Raw genomic sequence first — 27174 nt, 5'->3', positions numbered from 1 at the left:
TAGTTGTATAGACACATATTGGTTGTTTTAAACTCTTCTATAGAAAAAAGATGCTCTAAGGGAAAGAATTAAACACTTAAATATCAAAATACGGTCGTTGTATCACATTAATAATTGAAAATTTGGATTTATTGCAATAAAATGGATTTAAAGTCTTGGAAAATATTTAAGAGAAGTGGTTCTTACAAAAGAAAAGTTAAAAGCAAACTTCAACAATCGCGATTTATATTGGACAACAATGAACCTGAAAATAATAATCATAAACAAGTCAGCATCGAGAATTTACAAGCAGGTTCCGTACATACGGAAAAAAATGTTGAATCAGAACCGTGTGTCAGCGTGAAAGATGACTCATTTGTAAATTTGGATGATAATTCTGGAGCTCAAAAAGCCAGTTTTGGCCAATACTATGTAATGTTCATGAGATTCCGCAACTTCCTCCAATTGTAATTGGAATTTATTCTGGTTATGGGAAACCGCCCGAAGTAAAAACATACTTGAGGAGCTTTGTGGACGAAATAAAACAGCTTTTCGAAGATGGTGTCGTTGTAACAAATGAACGAGGTTCCGAATTAAAAGTCATTCTAAACATAAGAGCCTTTATATGTGATTCTCCTGCACGGGCTTTTGTTAAAGTTAACTTTTATGTACAATTATGCATTTCTCTACTATATAATTTCGTATACTATCGCTTAGTACTCACTTATATGTACTTAAACAATAAAAATATTATTTGGTGTATGAAAAAATTATATTACTTATAGAAACAATAATTTTTAGGTGTATGTAATTTTAATGGAAAAGATGGATGCCAAAAATGCACAGTATATGGGGAGTACTGACATGTATCTCATACTGTCGTTTTTCCAAAAATTGGTTGCCCGAAGAGGATTGATACAGACTTTCGAGCTAGCAATATATAGTATAAAGTTGTACACTAACGTGTATAATTATGAAGGTTTACTTCTATTTTCCTAAGGAACCCTAAAGCATTGTAATGGCGGCGAGAAACTACATATCAATGATATATCAGTAATCTGAACATGTATTAGTTATATATCGGTGACTACAAAATAATAAGCTAATTTAAACATTTTATAATTAATTAAATAAGCATTTTTAATGGGGGGCGTGGAAAAAACATTAATAATATGCTACTACTTTATCAATACAATTTAAAGCGCAAGGTAAATTAACTGCGCTATGCACGCACATCAATACTTACTTACTTAAAAGTCTTAAAACATGATGTGATAAAAACATGATATTGTAACTTACCGATATTCTCCTTTTTATTTTGTGCTTTGACACCACTTTTTCACCGAGTCACTGAGCTTCGAACATACGAATACAACAGAAATTATATCAACAAAATATCAACTAAAAGCTTACTAGCGGAATAGTGGTAGCTCTTATGTGTGTATTAGTGATATAGCGATTATAGTGTCATTGATATAACACCAATTTGATTTCTGCAACATTGAAATAACGCTGATATACATCTAAGTTATTGTCAAACGACATCAATATACAAACGATATATCATCAATTAGTTGTAAAAGTGGGGCCACTTTCCAATGATAGAAACATTTCTATCACGGATATAACACTCCATATATCATTGATATACCACAAAATCTGCGCATTTTTGCTAGTTGGGCGGTTACGTGACCTGTCGCGAGTTTAACATTTTTTCCCCATCACAAAAAGTGCACAGCGCCGCTATAGTACATTGTGCAACGAGGGGGGTAAGTGAAATTTTGGACACGAAGGTGGTAATTCCCGACAGCCGCAGGCTGGAGGGAATTAAAGACCCCAGTTTGCAATATTCTTACCCCCGGAGTTAGACACAATATTTTTCATCACACTTGCGAAGAAACAACGAAATTTTAACGAAATAATTCTTAAATACGGTGACATATCAAACATTAGTCCGCCGTTAGGTATGTAATTCCTTGACAGGTGAGGCATCGAGGGCACAGACCTTTTCGGCATTCAGCCACGATTAAAAATTATGTCAAAATATTTTAAACGGCTGTTAAATTCAAAGAGCATATAATCACTACGTGTTAAATTAATCAAATTATTTAATTTTAAACATAAACAAAAATATAAAATTATAAACGTCAGTATTTTAAAAATAAAACTCATTTATGCTACTTGGTTTGTATAAGTGACATAATTAAAAAAAAAAGCTATGGCTATAAGCCATAGCTATAGGGAGTTATAGCTTTTTTTTCACTATCCATAACTCCCACGGGAACAAAATAGGCCTTTGTCCTTCAATACACCTGCATGAAATAAGAACTTTTTCAAGCAAGTGTGATGAAAAAATATTTTAAAGTGCTGTTAAATTAATCAAATTAAATCATTTTAAACATAAACAAAATATTGAATTATAAACGTCAGTATTTTATAAGTAAAACTCATTTATACTATTTAGTTGTATGAATAAGTGACATAATTTAAAAAAATGCTATAACTCCTAGGGAGTTATAGCTTTCTTTTTCACAATCCATAACTCCCGTGGGAATAATATATGCCTTTATCCTTCAGTACACCTGCATGAAATAAGATCTTTTTCAGAAAACGAAGTTTCCACTTCAAAAAAAAAATAGTGAAAAATCTGCTTTAGACAAGAAGTAATCAATCCTACTGACATTATTATTAAAAGAAATGAAGATGTGCCACTTTTTGGTTACCTACTGATATAATTTATGTAGTCACGTCTGAAAACATCGACACGATCGAAATGCCAAAAATATGTATACACGACTTTATGGCTCATATATTAGTGTAGTGTATACATATTTCCGGCACTTTGTCCGTATCGATATTTTCAGACGTAACCGTACCATTTGACACGCTGATTAAGTTCAAAATAATCAAAACGACCGAAGTGTGGAGTATTTAATATAACTTGTCTGGTTTTATATTATTATAAAACCGGACAAGTGCGAGTTGGACTCGCGTTCCAAGGGTTCCGTACATCGCGATATTTTCAATGTTTTTTTTTTTAATGAAACGTCAGTGAAACATCTTGAAACCCTGAGAGGATCGGAATCGGATCAAAAACCGAAAGTGTAATGTAACAGAAAGTGTTATGTTGCAGTGGTTTATAGGTAAGGTATCTTTACGTCTATAATAGCTAATGTACAAATTTTATATCGGTGTTTAGGAAAGAAGCTATTATTTGGGATTTAATGTAGCGCTGACAGAGATGGCGCTGACTTTGCACTAAAATACTTAAACCAAGCGCGATATATATATTATCGAATACCGTAGTGACAGCAAAATTTGTATGCCACATTCGGCCCTACTCGGACCTCGGCCATCGGTCTTCGCATTTAATATACTTGTGAAAGAGACCCTTCCACAAAATGTTTACAGTATTTTTTTATTAAGAGCCCTCATGACAAGTATTGAATCCTGTAAGTTTCAGCATCTTATCTCTGTTATTTTCTGAGATATGATTTTTTAAACTTTTTATAAATAATAAACAAAAAAACCCACAATGGCTAATGCGATTTACGTAAAATTTTGGTACGATAATCTCTATATAGATACTCATATATTCTTTAAATAATATTTTATTTTTCTTTAGAAAATCTTGGATAAATGTAGGAATTAAAACTTCAGTATTTTTTATTCTTGCTTTCTAGAAGAGCGAAACCAACAGTTCTTCATTACGTTATTGCTTGTATAAAGGTCTACAATATATATTTTTTTCAAAATAATTTAGTTGGTACTTCATACTAGAAAATAGAAAAAAAAGGATAAGGTATATCCATACAAGATAATTTTGTCGCAAAAGAGATTTTGCACATTGCAACCTTGCCTTGCAAGACTTTGAAATTTTGCCCCCTCTTCATATTGAGCATTTTCCATACTTAATAAAAATAAAATAACAAAATAATACTTTTAATGTGTCTGGGTTGGCATTGTTCATAACTATTCCAAATTTCAAATCAATAGCTTAAGTGGTTCTCGAGATATTTAGAGATGTGACAGACGGACGGACGGACAGAGTCGCACCATAAGGGTTCCTTTAGTACCTTTTTGGTACGGAACCCTAAAAAGAAGTATAGAGAAGCTACATATAAATTCCTAACTATTGCCAACAGTCTCATCTAAGTATCAGATGACGTAAATTTCACTTTTTTTGTCACCGGAAGTGGTACAGTCACGTCTGAAAATATCGGTACGAAAAATGTGCCAAGAATATGTATACACTGCCTTAATATATGGGCAATAAAGTCGTGCATACATATTTTTGGCACTTTATCGTATCGATATTTTCAGACATGACCGTACTGTTTTCGTGCTTTCAGCCAATTCTATTTTTTTTTACTATTTTTTCGAAACATAGCATCACCTTTATGAATGTGTGCCATAGGGTTTATCAGGGTATCAGATTACGTAGCAGATCATACGGTCCTCGCCCGTACTATTAGAAAAGAAGGTATCAATGGGAAGGTATGGGTCACTTTACTATTTATTATAGGTAGGATTTACGAACAAAGTGACCCATTGAATTTATTTTTTATTGCAGTTATGAAACATTAAAAATTACAGCTATAATTTGCACTATTTGCGATATTGTATGGCAGTCAGCCAGCCACTCCTATTCGAGTAAAAATGACTTCGTAGTTGACACTTGTGACGGCTAGGTAATTATGAGGTATTATTTATTTTATTTTGATAGGCACAAAAACACAACGCAGGCAAATAACATTTTAAAATATTCCATACATATAAGTATCTTATACACTACCCAAGTACCCACATCACTATGATATGAAATTGGTTTTAACTTACCAAAATGTGGCCCTTTTCCGCCTCGAAGCCCGTCGCCTATTCCACCATCGTCCTGAAATATACATATATACTTTTCATCATGTAGATTATATATATATTAGTATTTTCCTTACGTTGGTGTGGTGAAAATTTTTGTGTTTCACTGGGTGGCAAAGTTTGTTGAAAAAATATAATTAGACCTCTATCTTGGTAACTTTTTTTTAAATTAACAATAAACATTTCCGAATTCAGTTTGAAATTTAACCAACTTTATATGTGTTTATTACATTTGAAATTTCTATGAGATTATATTAAAACCCCCTTTTTTCAAATAAAAGAACAATTTTTTTAAATCGGTTCACATGATAGAGAATTATCTTCGAAAAACCAACATACGTGCATTACGAGTACATCGCGCAAATTTGTTAGATAATGTGCCGATAGATATCGCTCTATACAATTATACTTAGTATAGATACTTCTGATCAAGTCTCGCCTTTGTAATTAATTAAACGAGATAATTCGAAGTTTGTACGGAATCCTTGTAAAACGAACTCGACCTTGACCGGTTTCTTTTATTTATGAATATTCAAGAAAATGTACGTTTATCTCTTTTGTATGTTCTAGCTCTACCTACTGGTAAAATTAGCGTTTTTTTTTCATTGATTCTACCTATTAAACAAATTAATGTTAGTAGAGCTAGCGTGATTCACGTTCTCCGTTTTGTATGGGGAACGTTCTCGCTCGTGAAAGTCGTGAATATTTCCTATAGCTATAGGTAACCACCACAGATTAATAATATGTAGCTAGCTAGTAACCACAAGTAAACAGAGCTGAAACAGAGAACATTTCTGAGGACGGCACAACGCACTATGGAAAGTAGAGGTAAGGAATGAAATTTCCATGTACCAAAAAGTGTTCGTCAAAAAACCTTAAATAGGTGGCGCTACAAAACCTAGAATATTTGAAAAAAAAAATCAAATCATAGAGAGCGCACTTCACTCCGTCAATAACGCCTAGGTTCTTAGCTACTCTGGAGAGATTTGGAACTATTATTTATAGCTGACAGCTGGACACTTTTACAACAGTTCTGCCTATGGAGATTGCATTCCTTAGCTCTACTTACATACAACGCACAACTGTATCCGTGACACTGACATTCGTTTTAGAAAAAAATATCCCACGAGTTCTAGAGTCAGGCCAAGCTACTTGGCAGCGATTTTGATAGCCCAGAGGGTGCAAGTGTTACTTTAAACGTCAAACTTCTATGAATTTATGACGAATACTTAACACTTGCAGCGTCTGGGCTATCAAACTCTGAGCCAACTTAGCTTAGTGTGACTCTACGATGTTCCACTCTAAAAGTGACTATAACCAAACAAGTGTGGAGTGAAACGAAACGTTTTTTTTTTGTATACGACTTCTCACGATTACCTGGATAAGATTCCATCTCTTTCGGATGCAGTGCAGGTAAAAAAGATGCAAAACTACTTAAGATTAAGTGTATGTAGTGTGGATTTAAGAGGAGAGAAATCTCTTATGATAGAACTGTCGCAAAAGTGTCTAGCTGTCAGGTATAAATAATAGTTCCAAATCTCTCCAGAGTAGCTAACAACCTAGGCGTTATTGACGAAGTGAAGTGTGCTGTCTATGATTTGATTTTTTTGTTCAAGTACTCTAGGTATTGTAGCGCCACCTATTTAAGGTTTTTTGATGACACTTTTTGGTATATGGAGATTTCTTTCCTTACCTCCACCTTCCATAATTAAGTGGTTTCTCTACATATAAATGGTTTCTCTACATTTCTTGAATGTCATATCTGACAGCCGAGGCTAGCCTGCCTGCCATTTTGTAATGTTCAGTAATGTAATGTTACTTGATTAGACTGTGTTGTTTGGGTGCGGTTAATGTCGTCGTGTTATTTATTCGCGATAGAGCTGTCTATGCCTTGTTTTCGTATAATAAACGACAAAACATATTGACTAATGATGCCTGGCAATGTCTAAAAGCAGATTTAGAGTCTACTGTGAAGTATAATTATATTTGTGAATTAAATGCAGAATTCGCAAGCAGGTACGTACGTATGGTATTGATATAGCAACATGTTGCTATATATTATGTTGGTTTTGTATTTGTGATGCCATTCGGACGTGTGTATTTGTTTTGTTGTAAAATTAGTTCAACTTTTTTTGGTCATTTGGATGCAATGCACTTGGCTTATTCCCGTTACGTAAATATGAAAGTTTGAAAGTAGGTAACTTGGCAGAATCATCAACACCTTGATGGAGCCATAACACGAAAAATTTGTTGAACATCAATACGAGTTCATTTTTCGGTCGATTTATTCTGCTGAAATATATAAAAATACCTATAATCTCAAAAGTGAGAACAGTGAAACGGGGTCAAAAGACTAGAGAAATTTTAAGGCCTTTTCATATAGTTGTAATTCAAAATACACCATTACAAAGTTATTTCGAGATATATAGGTATTTTCATTTAGTAGATTCTTCACATTTGTCACACATAGAAAGAAAGATACTTAGAAAGTGCCTGTAAACTATATGTACCTATACACCGTGTTTTTATTTAATTCCGTTAACTTCAAGGTATCGGTAAGAATGTTAAGAGAAACAATGGCATAGTTAATGAAAAAAAAAAAACAATTTTAAATTTTTTAGTTATTTTTATTTTTATAAAAAGTAATTAAATGTTGCATATAGCATTGTTGTAACACAGGATTTACATTTAACTCAACCAAACAATTGAAAACTGTGACATATCTGTGATGTTTAGTAGCAAATGTTATATCTCATACTAAACACTAATCAATATGTAAACAGGCCCTAAGGCAAGTGTACACACTTGTAAGGGCCTTATAAGATAAAAATTAAATATTGATTATCTCCGAAATGGAGTTAATTAGAATACCGGTGTCTTTGAAAAAGTTACTTAATTTAAGCTCAGGGATACACCCTTGAAATTAACGGAAATAAAGAAAACACGGTGTATATCAAATGATAAAACTATTTTTTTTCTACATTGGTCTAAAATTAAGACTCATAATAAACCGGCCAAGAGCATGTCGGGCCACGCTCTGTGTAGGGTTCCGTAGTTACTCTTCCGTCACAATAAACTAAACTGGAGCTTAAAGTATAGTAAATTGTTAACCAAGGGATGAAACAGTACCTTTCACGCGAGTTAAACAAATAGGCAAATTTGCATAATCAGTACCTAATTAAAAGTAAGTCTTTTTACTATGAAGGGGAAACTTTTTGCGATAACTCAAAAACAGCTAAACTGATGATGTCCGCTATAGTTTTCATTTAATGTCTTTCTTAAGCTCTACCTACACGTTTTTTTCATATTTTTTGGACCTATGGTTCAAAAGTTAGAGGGGGGGGGGACACATTTTTTTTCTTTCGGAGTGATTATCTCCGAATATATACACTATCAAAAAATGTTTGTTGAAGACCCCTATTAGTTTTGAAAGACCTTTCCAACGATACCCCACACTGTAGGGTTGAAGCACAAAAAAAAATTCACCCCCACTTTACGTGTAGGGGAGGTACCCTCAAAAAAATTAAATTTTTAGATTTTATTGTACGACTTTGTCGGCTTTATTGATTTATACATCCATGCCGAATTTCAGCTTTCTAGCACTAACGACCACGGAGCAAAGCCTCGGACAGACAGACAGACAGACAGACAGACAGACAGACAGACGGTCATGGCGAAACTATAAGGGTTCCTAGTTGACTACGGAACCCTAATAAGAAAAAAAGGCACATAAGTAAGGCGAGTTAGCAATCATTAAACGGACAGGGAGTTCTTTTTTTACTCAGCATAAGCGAACCAATCATTATCTGAGTGACAATAAAAAAAACAATGTATAAACAAATTTCATTAATATAAGTAAAGTAAAACAAATTATTCCATAGAGATTAATCCCGATTAGCCCTAGTTTTCTTGGGGTTGGAAAGTCTGGTGGCATCCTTTTACATAAAAATGATTACTTACATCTCAAGAGCTGGTTTAGGTTGCCATGCTCACCCCTTGTTGAGCCGTGGCGTGTACAGTTGAGGAATTATTCTTTAGCAATTTGCGGTTCAAGAAAATTTGGTTGTAAATACTTTTGCTGAGCTGTCCAATATAAAGTGACCCTTAAACTGCATGTCAATTTCCTCGAACGTACCTACTTAATACTATTCAAGTTACTGAACTTGATATAGTAATCTGCATGTCAATTTCCTCGAATGTTCCTACTTAATACTGTTCAAGTTACTGAACTTGATATACTAATGAAATTATTTTTTATTTCCAGATGTTGCTAAGGGCTACAGAGTTGGGACGGAAGAAACATTAATAAAATTTCGTCCTTCGCCTAATTTCAAAAATATGAAGAAGTTCTTAAAGTCAAAAATAGATTTTACAGAAAACAGCAACCAGTCCCCTATTCATGGGACAGAAAATTCACCAACAAATACTTCACCAGAACCAATAACGTCACTGGAGGAGCAGAAAGCTTTGCTGGAAAAGGCGAAGCCTGCACAACCTCCTTTACCACTAGATCCTCCACCCACCACCCCAATTGACTTTAGCCTACCACATAAACAAGAAATTGAAGATCGTGGATATCAGACCAGATTAGGACCACCTACACTAAGTCTCCAAGAGGCTAGTGAGGTCTCACTATCATCAGCAACAAATTATGAAACATCACAAGCGGAAGCCAGTGAAAAACCAAAAAAAACCATCTGCAGAGACTTCATAAGAGGAACTTGCAGTAGGGCAGGCACTTGCAAATATGCTCATGAACGAGATCTGTCACAGTTACCTGGTGTATACACATTCTGTAAAAACTTTCAGAATACAGTTTGTACTTATCCATATTGCAAATATGTACATGCCTCAATATTTGAAGAACAAAGGTTTTACAGGACTGGAATTCTACCTCCCCATGCCTTGGCCCACCACAAGAAGCCTCCGCCAGCTCCGATGCCAACAATACTACCTCCACCTCCTCCACCACCTCCTGAAGGTAAGATCTATACCAGATTTGGGCACTCATGATTAAAATCGGTGATTAAATTGAAATGATGATGACTTAATCATGATTCTTTCGTATAGCGGCGGTCTTCAAAAAAAAATACTACTCATCCATATTATTTTGTATGGGGACGGCCGCTGTATGACGGCACCGCTATCCTAAGAAACCAGAGCTTAACACGCGGAATATTCTTACACATGCACGCCCACTGGTTACGTAACCTTTAATGTCGGTAGTTTCATTTTAAATTTCATTAAAAGTAAGGATCACCTCTACTAATATCACTTATTGTTAGTCATGCTAGAGTCCAAGTGTTGTCAGAGTCCTTTATTATCATATTATGATCCTATTTGACAGTAATCCTACAATTATGATCATATACATCAATTTTGCTAAAATTGTCGTTATTACACCATCATAGGTTCTTCATATTTAAATGTCTCCTAATATCTACGTTCATATTTCTATGATAGTCTAATTGTAGCCTACTTACAATAAAAACTATAAGATGTAGACTGTTGTAGCAAGGGTTTTGGTATGCATTTGGGTCCTTACAATTACCTACATAGCAGTTAAGAGGCAATTTACCACATGACCGTCCATCAAAAAAGGGAACACTTGTTTCTACTTCTAAATTATATATATACATATATAAATTTTCCTTTCGTCATGATTTTTTAGTATGTTATTGACACAATGAAACTAGGTTTATAGGTTTACCTATTTTTTCAAAATTTGCTAAACAAAAAAACACTTTTTTAAAAGCGAAACCTATAAACCTTATTATATATTATGCTGAAGCGATCGGCATCAAAATCAAAGTGATTTGTTAAGATTTAGTTATTAGAAAACGTTTTCTCCCGAAATGGAATTTCATAGAAAAAATATCGTTATTTCACTAGGATCGCACAGCTATTCTTTCCTCTTAAGTTCACGGCTTTAAGCAGTTGCTGTCTAAAGGAGTTGTTTTAAAATCTAGGTAGGTATATGAATCATTTCTAACTTATTAAAGTAAAATAAAATTATAACTTACATTTTTCGAGGTGGTCGTTCCGCGGTGGCTCTCGATGGAAAGGGAGGACTTAGCCGTTATTTTGTTCACACCGTAGCTACGTTCTTTTTGATTACCCTCATTTTAAAATATCATGTTCGAATAAGCCTACCGCTAAGATTTTCTATCTGGGTCCCTGTCACTCGAATACGTAAGAGAGATAAAGAGGCAAGATAAACTGAAAGAGTGATCACAGTGGCTCAAGCGGATATAGCCGTCTATGGTCTCATACCAACGTTTTTAAATAAAGCCTCCTATACACTTTGTAGGCAGTTTATATAAGGGATGCGTTCTTTCTCTCTCCTTTTAAATAGTTGCCTATACTAAACAGTATATTTTTATTTTCAGAGCCAGCTCCGCCGGTCGCTGTAGAAGTTCCGATATTTGCAAATCCCCCACCGGTATTGGTTCCTACTGTTCCCAGGTAAATATGTATATATATACTAGCATTTCAGCGTGACTCCGGCGTCGTAGAAGTCGTAAATAACTTTTATAAAATGGTCTTCTAAGACAAGCAATAAATTAGAAAAAATGTTTCAAATTTCAACAACAAACAAAGACAAAGTGTTGATTAAGAAATATTCAAGTGTATTTTTATTTGTTATACCTACACACATATCATTCTATGATACGCTCAATAAACTGTTTTGTTAAAACAAATTTCTTATCTGTGAAGAGGTTTATTGCGCAGTAATAATCTCTTAACATAGAATTCGATTTTGTATATGACATTCAAATTTCGTTGATGCTGTTCATTATGTAGCAGTCACATAAATTACGAGTTTGGAACGACACATAATTAGGGCTTAAATACATGGGTATGTAATGTACGCGGCTATACCTCGCATCTACCCTCGAATTTTAGGAGCCCTTTTTGTTGCATGCAACAATCATGCAGGCATGTGCGATTTTGCTTATTGCATTTACTTTGAGAATCAGGTAGTTTAGATATGTTATTTGACTTTGACTTACTTCAGGACTTTTGTCTTAAAAAGAAAATGTTTTTGCTGTGTCGGTTCAAAATGAAAATTAGTATTCAATCAGACAAGCATTATCATTAAAATCATTAATTGATGGAAAATTCGATGTTTAGATTTATTTGAACGCAGCCATATTACTGATATTACAAATTCAACCAGCACCAGCTTATTGTCTATGCTATTAGGCTATTTAAAAAGTTTTGTAATACTAAACGTACTAAACAATAATGAGTTCTTCAATATTCTGGTAGTGAGTACATATAACTAATACAAAATATTTTATTTTCCGCAAATATTGTTTGAAGTTGTCTTATTGTCTACCGTTGTCTCGTACAAACGCGAAGCAGATCTTTTCTGAAGATTTGCTGGTATATCAGTTTCTTTTTCTGGGTCAATCCGTCAAATTCCATTCGTCCATTGTGCATTGTTCAACACAACGTTCGACCGAGTCTAGATATCTTTAACATGTAGGTGTATCTGTGTTGCCTATAGGTATAATACATACTATTATTTACAGTTATTACATTTAATATTAACTTAACGAATTTATAGATATCCACTTTAAATAGTGTTATTGTTATTATAATGTAAAATACCTTTTTCCAGTGTTGACAAACCTCTTATCTCGTGCGTGCCAACTGCAAACTTGGAGTCAAGACCTATGGACGATTTCATAAGTAAGTCACTATTGATTAACAATTATTTAAGCGAATGACTTGACACAGGATAGTTAAAGGGAAAATAAAATAGACACTTGTTTATTTATTAACGATAAAATGTTGTAGACATATTTAAAACAAAAGATAAGTTTTTACATTTTTATCTTGCTGAAACAATATAGCTTAGGCACGTATAGTCAGGACCAGTTAAAAGAAGACTGTTTAGATGTAACATTTGGTTGTAGTTACACACAGATATTCTAAGTTCCAACCCACAAGCATTTGTCACAAAAATATAACCTTTGAAACAGTAATAACAATTATTAGTTTCACTTACAAATTTTGTGGGTTGGAACATCGTTTGTTCGTAACTACGTCCATTTGTACTTATTGTATCCTTTTTCATTGATTATGAGTGTAAACAGAAAGAATTGTGGAATACCCAACAAAGGTATTATGATGAGTTTACTTAAAAAATATGTTATAACTAATAAATTGTAACAAATAAACTTAAATAAATACACAAATTTAGGAACATTTTAACTTTACTGATTAAACATCCGCGTCTAACATATTGTTAGTTTAGTATTTGTTTAAAAGTAAAATTTGTTTTTCGTTTTATATGTAAGTATTCGCAACATTCCAGCGAAGTAAATACAAACACATCATAATAATACTTAATACTCATTAACAAATACACCAGCAACAATAAGCAAGCGAATGCAATACGAAAGTACACTTTCACAAAACATTACTATTTCATTGACAACATTTCATATTTTTTTGAGTGCAACGCTTTATTGTCTGGGTCAAAAGAAAGTGAAGGTTAAACATAGGTACAGTAATTTTTACCATGAAATTATTACTTTTCATTTCAAAAATATCCATTTAGATTCTTACTTTGATCCAAAAGCTATCCTATGGAACAAACGTGTCCGCAGCGTGCGTGCCGTATCCGCAGTGTGACGTCACACATTTACATGAGTAAATGACACGTTAATAAATGATTATGTCAACAGGCAGCTCTCAAATAACTTGACACAGTTCCCATCACTACACCTTATAAAACGAAGTCCCCCGCCGCGCCTGTCTGTGTGTATGTATGTTCGCGATAAACTCAAAAACTACTAAACGGATTTTCATGCGGTTTTCACCTATCGATAGAGTGATTCTTGAGGAAGGTTTAGGTCTATATATAATGAATAAGGTTTTTAAATGTGTTGAAATATGACGATGTTTGCTAATGATATCGGAAAAATCACGTAGTCTAGGAGCTGTAAATGAAAACGGTTCCTAATCCGTATGAGATATAACAACACAATGTATGGTGAGATTATCTCTCTTTAATGGGTCTACAAAAAATGGAATATATATTATAACAAACATTGAGCATTTAATACAGATTACAATTATACAATTTAAATGAATATCTTAAGAGTTATCGTAAATTGAAAAAATCGCGCGTAAAATTTCAGCGGGCTATAGTATTATATAATACTTTGCGAGATTTTGCGTTTCAAGATTATAAATTATATGGATTTGACATCGGTCACCGTACCCTTGCTGTTTGAAAAATACTATAGTTGCTGCACCAAAGGTGACTCGATTCGCGAAAATTAAAAATGTATTTCAATTATATGTATTTTGCGTTGCGTTTGCGTTTTTCTCGAAATGGTTTTCTATTTAAGGCAAATGAAAAATATGAAATGTTGCCGGTGTGGGATATATTAGAGTGGTGTACAATACCGAGATATTATTTTTTATTTCCGGTAACTTCAGTATACGATCTATTACAATTTATACCTAATGACATAATAAATGTATTAAACAATTATGTGTGCTAATATGTACGAGAAAAATATTTGTATCTAATTAACTACGGCATTTTATTAATACAAATACGGCCCTCCGATTTTAAGAACCGTTATTATGTAAATGCAGCATGAAATAACTATCTAAACACGGACAAAATAGAAAAAAAACTAGAAATTAAGGAAAATAACCTTATTTAAACTTAAGGAAGTTTTTCCTTTGAAGTTAACGTAGACAAAAAACCGTAAATGTATGAATGAATAAAATAATGTTGCAATTGCCAGCAAAATGATTGTTATTTTGCTAATGCTATTTACGAGGAGGGCCGTTTGATAAGTTTTTTTTTTTCAAGTCAAAAAACATATTTTTTTATACAAATTACATTTATTTCTCAACATAATCTCCTTAAACACTTATTCCGGCTTGTTCCCAATTTTTTATCCCCTCCAAAAATTATGATTTGTCGATGTCTCCAAAATAGCCGGACACGCCTGCGTTTATAGTCCTCATTCGTCGAAAATTTTTGTCCACCAAGCCATCTTTTCCAATTTGGAAATAGGTAATAATCACACGGAGCTAAGTCCGTATTCACCGCGCATGAACCAGCTCGAAGCCTAGTTCGTGAATTTTTGCCATTGCAATAGTTGAGGTGTGCACTGGGGCATTGTCTTGATGAAAGAGGACTTTCGTGTGGGATAATTTTGGTCGTTTTTCCAACAGTTCGGCTTTAAAACGGTCCAATAAGTATGCGTAATAACGGCCAGTGAGTCTTCCCCTTTTCTAGGTAGTCAATCATGATAATTCCTTCGCCATCCCAGAAGTTGCCATCACCTTGCCAGCCGACAATACATTATTTGCTTTCTTTGGGGCACGTTCACAAACAGCTATCCATTGGTTGGACTGTTGTTTTGATTCTGGCGTATAATGGTGGGCTCAAGTTTCGTCTATCTGCTTAGCTATTTCACACACCTTTACTGTTTGTCCTCCTTTGTTGAGTACGATATTATGGACTTCTTCAACAACATCCTCAGTTGTGACTTCAATTGGCCGACCAGAGCGTGGAGCATCAGATGTGCGTGACCGACCACGTTTAAAATCTTTTAACCAGTTATAAATAGTTTGCAACGTTGGTGCGTTAGTGCCGTGAAGTTCTGTTTGTATTGTGGCAGCACTGCAACCCTTCATAAAAAAGTGTTTAATAATGGCACGAAATTCTGATTTTTCTGGTATAAAATTATAGGTGATCACAGTTAAGCAATAGTTTAAGTGACAATTTGTTGTTTTTTCTTGCTAAATTTTCTACATTTGAATTTTCGTTTGATAGATTGTGTCCGCCAGTGTTAATGCCATTTACCAAAAAAGGTTTTATAAAAAGTTTTTTAAAAAACTTATCAAACGGCCCTCATATTATACACGGTGTAACATGAGGAAACCGAAAGATTATATAACAGTGTATTCCTGATCACATTTAGATACTAAAATATCATACAAACTTTTCTGGATTTCGCCTACTTTTAGAGTTAATACCCATTTAAATAAAACATCTTATTATTGTAACTTAGTGCAAAACGCCTTTTTGATGGCGATGATCCCATTATGCGGCGTAGTCTAAATATTCTTACTGATAGATGTCAAAAGTGACAAGTAACCTTTGCAAAAACTGGTTTTACAAAAACAAAACAAATAAAAATCATTATTAGTACCAGTTTTACCATAATATTAACTTTGTATGTACAAATGCATTTTGCCACCTATCTGAGGAAGTTATCGGAAATGAAAATACTAGTTATCTCGCGTGAAAGCCAATTTATTAATTTCCATCATTTGTTAGACAACGGCTCAGTTCAACTAAAACTTTTCCTTTTCGTTAATCTTTGTAATTAAGTAATGAGCATATGGCTGTTACTTACTTAATTACAACGATACGCATAACTATATTTGAGCAGGTAGTTTAGCTTGGGTAATTCTTTGACATTGAGGACCCTAAACACTATTGTATTTTGGGAACGTACCTATTCGAAGTACGGTCGGAAAATAATGTTCCTTATCGCAGGTATAAAAATACCAGGTACAAAACCTTCTCAAAGAATCATCCAGCTGAGATCAGATACCAATGCCCCGTTTCCTTTTAGCCAAAAGTAGTGTTATTTTAAGCATCTAACAAATTAATCTGCGAAATGTTATTGATTTGCCACTTGTATCGTCGGATGATGCTTAATAATGTTTCTTAGCGTATTATAGGTGCTAACACAAGGGTATGTGAAGATTTGCCGAGCGACGACTGTTGCGCTAAGCGACTTGTTATATGTTATTGATTTTGTCTGCAGTCACTCCAGCGCCGCGCGACATCGACCACAAGCCAAAAAAATGCAAAAATTGCGACACAATGGAATTCAGGTTTGCTATTTTGCATAACTTACGTTTATTTTTATTTTATTTTACTACTGTTTATACATGCAACAAGAGCTCTGCTATTTATATTATTTATTAGTAAATTTGAACTGCGCAAAATTTTTAATTATTTTCCTACAGTTTATAGCGACATACAGATATGGTAAAGCATTTATGTAAATTATTACGAGAGGGGTCTCTAATTTTAATATATGTATATGTATTTTACGTAACATAGGTACCTACGCCAATGGGATGGATGAAAATTTTAAAATGTAGTAACACGTTTGTTTTTTGCATTTTGTGTAAATGCTGTCCGTCTTCTTGGTTTTTTCGTCCATCGTACGATAAACGATAAGTTGCGTTGGGGTAAGGCGAAAACAGCGATAAGACAAAAAGCCCTTCGTAATTTCGAATCAAGTGTAATATTTTTAGTGCAAGCCACATTGTTCCAAATGCAATTTAGTTGTGCCTCGTAGTTCAGTGTTCAATCCCCACTAGAAGTGCGGAATTGTCAGCTATGAGCAAATTTGTCACTGCTGGTGGTGGTAGTATTATGGTCATCCCGACGATGTTTAATCTTCCCCGTCTCCTGTAACTTGCATTATGTAAAAGTTAAGTTGCAACTAATTCTTTTGTTGAAATTGTATTTATTAGGTTTTTTCTTCATAACATAGATAAGGTATCGATGGAATAGAAATGTGTATTATTTACTCTTACCTCCTAATGTACAATTTGTCGACACAAACCATTATATTTTGTTTTATGGTGGTTCAAATGCAACACTGCTCATTTCATCAAAAACCCATTCCATCTTGGCCAACGCACCTTACCAAATAAAATACATAAATTCATTTCAAAAACAAAAACCGTTATCTTATCACCATTATTTACCAACAAAATTTTAAAGTTATTGATACACTTACCGGTTTCATTCCTCAGTCCGTGTGAACACAACCTCTTTTCGTACATTATAGTGTAACTGCAAACTGGGAGCAATATTACAAAAGTTCTTCAATAATCCTTTTACTCTTGTTATGGGTAAGATATTCCGCAAAAATCAAAGAATAAATGAATCTGATCGTACAACGTTTTACAGTACCTATGGCTCTTTAAAGTTTCCACATATGCACGGAAAGTGCTCATTCCTGCACGTGTGCGGGAAAGTAGCACCATATGTACTGTAAAAATATTTGTGTCAGACCAAGTAAAACGTTTTATTTTATATGTATTTGTGGTCAGCAAATGTGTGTCGGTAGTTGCTGACTGTTTTGGTCAAAAGGTTAAATAACGTAATTGATTGAATACCATGGTTTTTCTAGTTGTATGCATGATACAGGAAAAAACTAATGTTTTCATCCATCCCCATTGACTGGTCTCAGGTAAAAATGGAATGTACTGGAAGGGTGGTGGAATTATGAATGCATTAGTTTATTATACTATGAATATTAATATCTACAAACCAATCCTTACATTAGTATCTACCTACATAAAAATACACTGTTTTTGAAACAATGAAACGTAATCAAAGGATCTCTGTTATGATTACGAAAATTGATAATATTAGGTCCTTGCTATTTTTTAAATATGAATAGAGAGTTGATAAACTATTTATAGGAACTGGAATTAGGTAGGTATGTAAATTTAGAGGCAAAACATTAGTAATTGTTATGATAGAGCGTGTTAATTTGCCAGATGGGCTGAATAAATAGACGTACCGGGATTGTAAAATAGTCCCTTTAATAACAATGCGTTCAATTTTGTGTCAGGTATAAGGGTATTTTCTGTAAAATAGGAACATGATACCTACCTATCTTAATTTTGGGTTTACCTATTTGCGCACTTATCTGTTGTATATTTGAACCTACCTGCATGACTATGAATGACAGTTTTATTTAACAAGTGAAGATCCACAAGTCGCTACTAGGTACCTGAGTTTACAAGATAATGAATCAGGAAATATCGAAGGTGGTTTACCAGGTACTATTTGTCATGGTTTCTCATTTCTGATTAAATCAATGTACCTATTTATTTAAAAAAAATAGTTATTTACGATACAAGTGCAAAAAATAGGAAATTTGCAACGAGTGGTGATAAAATAAAACACGAGTGTTTTAAATTAACACGAGTTGCGGATTACCTATTCGCACGTGTATCGCACAACGTTTAACAGTACATATGGCTGTTTAAAGTTTCGACGTCTGCACGGAAAGTGCTCGGAAAGTAGCACCATATATACTGTAAGAGGTATTTATATAATTCGTATCCAGTATAATCGTTATATGTATCAAGGGACTTTGGAAAGCTCATTAATATTATTATCGAGTGTACATTTTTATGTCTTTTATTGTTTATAAATGAATGTGGTGAACGATGCTTGTATGTATACTTATATATCTATGTATATCAATGACACGGTAAGTCAAATTGAACAATGTTTAGTTACTGGTTTTTGTATAAATAATACAAACACTAGATATATACAGCACCTACACGAACTACACCTTATATAAAAAATAAGTTAAGCCATAAGCAATTTAATATTGTGATTAGGAAGAAATTTAATTGATTTTCCGTTACCAAACAATCTGAAATAAATAATCCAGTCCATATATTTTTTAAATATAGACACATTTTTAATTGACTTCAAAATACCAAGAAGAAGGTTCCCAATTCGTTTGTAGTTACGTTTTTGTTATAGGGTAGTGGCACCAATAGATGAATGACTAAGCGACTACCCTTACTATATATTTTTTTCTATATGTTAGAACGCGTTAATTTCCAGTGACTATTGTTTTTTATATATGATTCAGCATATACACCGTGTTTTTATTGAATTCCGTTAACTCCGGGATATGAGTAAGTACGTTTAAGGAAACTAAGTGGCATAGTTAACGTGCAACAAAAAAAAAATATTTTTATATATTTTATATTTTTATAAAAAGTAACTAAATGTTGCATATGGCGTTGTTGTAACACGGGCATTACATTTAATTTAACCAAGCAAATGAAAACTGTGACATATCAATGTCATTTCGAACATCGATCGTCCGAGATAGTACTTTCGTTTAGTAGCAAATGCATACATTCGTACTAAACACTAATCAATAAGCAAACAGGCTCTAAGGTAAGTGTATACGCTTGTAAGGGCCTTATAAGATAAAAATAAATTATTGATTATTTTCGAAATGGAGTTAATTAGAATACCGGTGTCTTTGAGAAAGTTACTTAATTTGAGCTCAGAGTAAGTAAAGATGAAACCACTCCAACCTCTCTTATCATTATACAGTATTTTTATAAAAATAAATTAGTCCCGGAATAGGCCGATTTGCCCAGAAGATGAACAATGTGTTCTAATTATGAACAATTTGGTCCTATAGTTTAACCAAAATAAATGATAACCTCCAGTATAAAAATGTAACAAATAAATTTAATGATTTTATAGTATTATTTAAAAAGCAATATTACTAATACAATATTAAGTAAAAACGTTCATCTTATACATTACTTAAAAATGAACAAACTGAGAACACTAATGAATATTGACTGTTATTTTTTTGGACTAAACGCTAAAAGTTGAACTAGTAACTTTCTTCGTTCCAGATTTAGGCATAAGGAGAAGTAGATGAACCAACTAAAACCAACCGTAAAATAACCGTGTTAGATATAAACAGTTACATTCATCTTTTGGCTAAAAAGTCAACTATCTACAGATGATTAATTTAAGACAAAAGTGTTATCTACCTTTTAGTGGAGAGTCAATATCAGCATTTGAAAAAACTAGGTCTTGCCTAAAAGATGTACACCGTTCATCTATTGGTTTATACGCACTATATTGGAACCATATGTAATAGTATATGTAAATAGTAAATAACGTAAACTAAAAAATAGTCTAGAATCTACACGAAGCAAAATCATATCAATATATGTATTATTTTATTTTTTACGCAACTTACGCCAGTATATTGTTTTGTTATATTTTGACCGGCCATCTTAATAAGATTTCCATACAAACGGTGTTTTTGGCGCGAAACATATACGCGGCGACCGGTCACGACCGCATACGTGGCTTTATTGTCTTATATCTGAAATATTAGTCTCGGGGAAGAGTTACAGTTTTAGTAATAAATACTATTAACCGTGGAAAGTACGTAAGGATATAATTATTTCGATTTTAAAGCCAAATGTTCATTTTCTGGGTCGGTCATATTTTGAACTGTCCTAAATCATTATTGCCTCTGATCTCCGTCATTTCTCCACCGATACAGAAAATTAATTTTTAGTTTTAAACTGTATACTTCCAGATTTGTCCCATTTTTGTCGAAGTCGAGTTCTGATAATGCGTTCCACGAGAAATTGAGGAAGCGCCGTACTGTAGTCTAAAAACCATGATTTTGCATAAACTGTGCTATTTGGTGAAATGGGACTACTGATGAAGACCAGAAATGAACTATTCCACGATCACTTGGCGCTTACAGTAATTGTTATGAGATGCACTATGGTCGTAAATAGTTTAAATGTAATTTGAAACCGTTATGTGAAGTCGGTTTCTTTTTTATTAAAGACTATCCTTAATAATGTAAAATTATTATGTAGGTGATTATAAGGCCTCTAGAATTTGTGCTTTTCGCTCCTTGATTTCTTTTACCGCTTGATATACTGATTGTGAGTGAAGTCATTTATACGTAAAATATAGTGTTGATTTCCTAGTTCAATTTCAATGTCCAACTCTTTATTGAATAATCGCAAGGTGTATATTTGAAATATTTTCAATTTTCATCTAAGTGCGTTCGTGCGGTTTTGAGAAATTAGTTCCTATTGACCCAGGCATATGTTGTTGAATGTCACCGGTTTACCCTTGCCCTTAACGCGGTAAGGTCATGAGAAGGTACGTAAATAGTCCGCTAAACCGAAACGAATATTGTACGAAGAAATTAAAAAATCTTTCATCACTATCATTTATTTATTATTCACCTACCATTAGGCTTGCCATCATCATAATTGGGTCATTAATATTAAAAACTCCGTTTTCCGAAAGGTACACTACACTTTTTTTCGGATTTGGAAATTTTTAAGTTATTTCTACTATTTCGATCCTGGTTTCAAGGTAACACCTAACATAACAATGCGAAGTCAAACAGACATTAAAACATACAAATGAGTTTACCTAATTAAAAATATTTTAATGTTTTAGCTATAATTTTTGGTATAAGTGTTCCCATTTAGATCTTTACTTTCTTTAATCCGATATAGCGAGTTTACATGAACAGTTAAACACCCTTATTTAATTATAATCGAAGCAGCCATCAATGCTATAGCAATTTTTCTAAAAAAATATATAAACTTTGTATTTTTTTTTCACTTGTGTATCAGCAAATTGTACGATATATATACTGCCTCTATTTTATAAACGTCTCTGTAGCTTATTTTGTCTAAAGACTTGGTAGTGTAATACCTTTACACTCTTCTAATTATCAAAAACTGACCGTAACCATTTAAAATTAAACAAGCAAGTTTTAGAAGTGTCCTAAACTAAAAATAAATTATTAATAAGTTTATTAAAATTCAATATACCTACGTTTTTATTACATCAATTTTAAATGACATTTGCATATGGGGTGGGCGTTACGTAGGTATATAGACCAAATACAAACTCTATAAAAATCGCAATAAAAAAACGTAAACAGATAAATGTTTTCGCAACGCGAATGCTGTGTTCTACAGCAAAGACATGTAAATTACCGTTCCTATTATTTTTTTAAGAAGTCTGATGCGTTTCGTAAAAAGATGCTAATTATGTAAGCAGCGCGGTGTAGGCCGGCATCGTGGTACCTACGTAAGTACGTGGAGCAGTTTAACCGCTGTATGACTTTGCGGTAGTCGATAGAACGCAGGCGACTTTCTCTTGCGCCGCTGCCATTGTCCATGAGCGCCAGTCGCGGGCTCGTACGTCTTGTCAGGCCCCGATCATAGACTAATGCGTATATAAAAAAAACCTACATGTTCGAAAATTAAATCACATTATTTTCATCATACACTAAACTGAGTTCAAAACACTGCAGTTCTTGTTCGAAGGAAACTCGTCTAGCTGATTCTTGGTACTTACCTAGTGAAAGTATTAAACCGCTGAACGTGATGTTTGGCATGACAAAATACTTAAATGCAACATGCAAATAAAACAAGGACATAATTGAGTAGTAGGTACCTATTTATTTTTTGCGTGTTCCAAAAAAAATAAAATTTCCAGCATTTTTTTTTTTTCTTTCGTTGCAATATAAACTGAATTATAATTATTACACGGTACAAACATACTTACTTTTGAAATACATGCTAAACACATTAATACACATTTTGTGCGAATGGGCCTGGCGAGACAACGGACCGCCTCTACGTTTTCTACCGTCGATTTTAATAAAAAATTAAAATGCTTGGTCGAATATCGTTTCCGTTTTTCTGCAACAAATTAAATGTGTAATGTGTGTTGCCTCGAATATAATATGTGCATTAGCGATGGGCGATGTACGCAAAAATAGCGGTGCCGTTGAGATTTTTACGGAACCCTGCTTTATCCCATCATTGCCGAGAATGACGTAGCACTTCTGTTACAGATTGCAATTCAATAAGGATAAGACTGAAAATATGAGACAGTCGACAGTGGAGCTAAAGAATAAAGTGGCGCGTTTGTCGAGGAAGTCGCACACGTTATATACTGTGCTGTTGTCGCTTATGAAGCCGGTAAGTTTTGTGCAAATAAGTCAAGACAAACTCTTTCGGCGCTTTTAATTCTTGCGTTTGTACACATACTCCACTTACAGAAGGTTGGTGGAGCAGAAGGAACGAAGCTCTTACTTTCTGACTGTGTCTGAGCGACGTGCGTATACAAATAAGATAGTTCTTGCTCTATGACGGTCTTCCCTGCTATAAATTGTATATGTCGGTCTTCTCCACATTGACCTTAATTGTAGCTGGGTTGTTGACTGAGGCTACGAAGTTGTAATAACTAGTTGTATAAAATACTAACGATACCCAACGGATATACAATTGTCAAATTCTAGAATACAAATTATAACCGAATAAATGTAAAAGAATAGACGAAGACTTATAAAATGAGTATTTTTCTAAGTATGTTTCTACTTAGTGGCTCAACTCAGTGCCTAAGTGCATTACCAGTATTGCACAAAATTATACAGGAACGAAATTATTCAAGTAGACATTTGTATACATCGCCATATTTCCTTATATCATAGTCCAAACACGCATAAATCGTGTGTTAAAATAGTAATATGTATGAACTTGCCTGTAGTAAGTTTTTAGGTGTTTCGTTATTAATGAAATAAATTCCTATATTATCTTGTACATAAATTATCTAATTTTTTTTTAAATGTATTACAGCAAGTTAGTAAAAGACAAGAAGGCTTCAACGGGTTGTCGATGTCTTCACTTCTCAGCATTGTCGGTGACTCAGAGAAGGTAATTTATCATAATAATATTGTAAAGTCATTAAATATGTACTTAGCAATAAGTGAATCAATGCCTCGCCTTATTCCGTACTTGCCCGATCCGTGCCGCGGTATATTTTATATATATTTTTTTATTATTCAGGATTACAACAGCTTATATAATAATTACATGTGCAATTTTAAATATATAAAGCCAATTACAGTAATCCACAAGGTCAAATCGTGATCTTCGTAAATAGTTAAGAAGGTAGTTACAAAATAGTAGGTATACATTAGTGAACATGATTGAGCACTTACTTAGACACAGTTTAGGCGAATAGTTGCCCAAGCGAATAAATAAATTTATATGAAAACCTCTCGTTTCCAGAACCTTCTATCTAATCTGCTGCTGAAGGACACCTCTGAGCAGAGCCTTGTCTCCGAGGCCCGGGACCCGTGCTTGTGACTTACACACGGGCCCTGACTTATGATACGCCGTGAGACTTTATATAGACACAGTGCCGTGCAATTGTTCCATCCTATAAACAAATAATCCTACTTTTATACTTTCAAAGCGAAACTAGGGTAAACTATACCGAGGGTTGCCTACCCACACCAGCTGCACGAACTCCTAGTCGAGAGGCCAGCAAGAGTACAGTTTACCCTATTACTTGTTGTGCCAAACGCGAAGGCAGGTTACGTACTTCCCATTTTTATAGAACTGTGAACGAATGACTGAAATAAGAGTTCAGAATCGTACGAAAATAATCAGTTCTGTAGAATGATGGGAGGTGATGTTCAGATCACTAGCCTTAAGAGACTAGCGAACCGCTTGTAGCGAAGTAAACAACGTCAAATAACATATACATATATGATAAATGGCGCCTACCTTTTATGTGGGCTTTAAGATTCATCTCAGAGTAGCTATTTATTATATATGATTATGTGATTTTAAAGTTCTGAATACGGTTGATGTTATGGCGTTAAAGAAGCTTTCAGCAAGCGAGTATAAAATTTTATTAAAGCCGGCGATAATACAATTTACCATTTTACATCCCTAATAACGTATCATGCCACACTACGTTTCAAAATTTAAAAAGTAATTTCTTCCGAAATACAAACTTTACGGAATCAGCAGTAAGTACCAATATGTTGCATAAAAATTCAGTCAATGTCTTTTTAATGTCAGTAAATGTTGAATCCAAATCTGAATAAATAATTATTAAATAGTTCAGTTCCTGAACACATTCTAGAGCGTATAAATTATGAGATAGATAAATAGATATATGCCTTGTGCAACTGCACATTATTTGGGATTCAAGCACTGATATAATTGCGTGTTAGTTATATAAAGTTGCATATATATAGGTAAGTAAGTAACTAAAAAATAATGTCGACATGATTATGGAGTTGAGTGAAAAACGAAATATAATATTTTAATTATGAATAATTTAAATACTTTTCCGGGTAATTATTAGAGGAATGATAATTTTAAGTAAATATAGTTTACGACAAATATTACATGAGTATGTAAGTTTTGGTAATGTTTAGTTATTAGTATAAGTAGGTATATAGATACGGAGCGATGGGAGCACGCGCTAATTATTGTAATTCGCAGCCAAATATACCTTTCACTTCAATATTTACATTACTTGCCTTTTGGGCACGAAGCTATACCTAAAGCGGAGGAAGCTCTGCGACCAAAATGTGTGACCGAATGAGAAGTCAAACTACAGAATTTCATCTAGTTTGGAATACGGGAGAAATGACGTCATTTGACAATATAGTTAGCAATTCAAAAAACATTAGTGCTCGTCCTTCGAGCAACACCGGGAAGGGAGATTGCATTCATACTATTTCCCCTCTGTCGAAGCATAGGTACAACTGTACCTATGGCGGTGCATGTTGTGACTCGTCCGTACACAAAAAGAGATCGAGGTGTGCAAGATTTGTCTTTGACGTGTGTCATTTTCTATGTATTTGTGTCGTCATTACAGATTGGCTTTTATATGTAGTGAGTTAGAAGTGCGACTGTGTGCACGTTTCCCCCAGCAAAAAATGGCAGAATGATTTGTTCGGTAAGATATCGCTTAGGCTCCTCCCTTCCGACGTGTCGGAAGCCGGTGTTGCTCGAAGTTCACGTCAATCCACGGTGACTCGCGTTACTTCATAGTACGTGACGATCTTGTCTTATATTTTTTAAATCTATTGCTGTTTATATCTATCGAAAACTTATATATCGTACTAATATCACAAAGGACATCAGTGTGAATAATAATAAATAGTTATCTCAATATATATAATAATAACTTGTGTAAGTGAGACACAGTTCTTGGGTTCGATGTTCTCTTCTAGACCGCACTTTTTGGTCATAGAGCTCAATCTACTCTAGGTATGTCTTCGTGATTTTGGGTCGGAACGTGATGTTTATGACTCGCACTTTATTGAAATGACAGGTCTGAAAATTGGCCTCCAAACGGCGTCAATATATTATTATTTTTAATGAAACGTGACGGGAGTTATAATAATGATGTAGATTGTAGAGTATGAGAAACTCACAGATGAATATATACGCTAAAAAAATATTATGTAGGCCGTTAAACATAGACAATACAGTTAGCAGCAGAAGTGACTAAGCGCACACGCATGCTCTTATTTTCTTAACAATAAAGTTGTATCCAAATTATGTCTTACTCGCCCGGCTACTTTTGCTGCTTAATGTGTGTATCTACATTATAATTCTTCTGATCTCATAAATTATTTAAAAAAAGTGCCTATTAGTTAGGTTAGGATAATCAATCGTTTTATAGAATGGTCAAAATTATAAGTGTTATGCGTGTTGTATAAGAAAAGATGAACTTTCAACTTTCAATGTGTTAGTCATAAGAAAATTATTAGAAAGCTATCTAAATAAAGGTTGCTAAGAAATTAATAATATTTAGTAAAGAGACCAGGGTGCGTAGCCAACGTGCCAATCGTTAACGATCCGTAGCGAAAG

The 27174-nt window shown here is 33.8% G+C and overlaps 2 protein-coding genes across 4 annotated transcripts in view; one reads left to right on the top strand and one right to left on the bottom strand.

Moving 5' to 3' along the window:
* Positions 1-11106, bottom strand: part of LOC133528354 (uncharacterized) — a 37716-nt gene extending 26610 nt beyond the window's left edge. For 2 of the 3 annotated variants that reach the window (XM_061865757.1, XM_061865835.1), the window contains exons 1-2: positions 10878-11106; positions 4819-4870 (exon numbers count right to left, since the gene is read on the bottom strand). The gene's annotated coding sequence lies outside the window, so the exon portion shown is untranslated. The remainder of the gene's footprint in view (positions 1-4818; positions 4871-10877) is intronic. The other variant, XM_061865891.1, reaches the window with a different exon arrangement.
* LOC133528600 (bromodomain-containing protein 4-like) lies at positions 6640-25216 on the top strand. The gene is made up of 8 exons (XM_061866081.1): positions 6640-6870; positions 9119-9835; positions 11244-11319; positions 12482-12552; positions 16674-16743; positions 23346-23472; positions 24130-24207; positions 24565-25216. Exons 1-8 carry the CDS (start codon positions 6852-6854, stop codon positions 24640-24642), a joined length of 1236 nt encoding a protein of 411 aa, XP_061722065.1. The 5' UTR covers positions 6640-6851; the 3' UTR covers positions 24643-25216.
* Positions 25217-27174: the final 1958 nt, after the last annotated feature.

Source organism: Cydia pomonella, chromosome 1 (genome assembly GCF_033807575.1).
Source record: "Cydia pomonella isolate Wapato2018A chromosome 1, ilCydPomo1, whole genome shotgun sequence".
In the NCBI taxonomy this organism is placed as follows: domain Eukaryota; kingdom Metazoa; phylum Arthropoda; class Insecta; order Lepidoptera; family Tortricidae; genus Cydia; species Cydia pomonella.
The sequence above is the reverse complement of the archived record's forward strand: the minus strand, read 5'-3'. Positions and strand labels throughout refer to the sequence as shown.

Bases quoted from the DNA above. Each gene is read 5' to 3' on its own strand.
- LOC133528600 (XM_061866081.1), top strand. The intron at 12,553-16,673 runs GTAAGTCACTAT...TTTTGTCTGCAG, and splicing joins ACCTATGGACGATTTCATAA to TCACTCCAGCGCCGCGCGAC. The intron at 16,744-23,345 runs GTTTGCTATTTT...CTTCTGTTACAG, and splicing joins TGCGACACAATGGAATTCAG to ATTGCAATTCAATAAGGATA.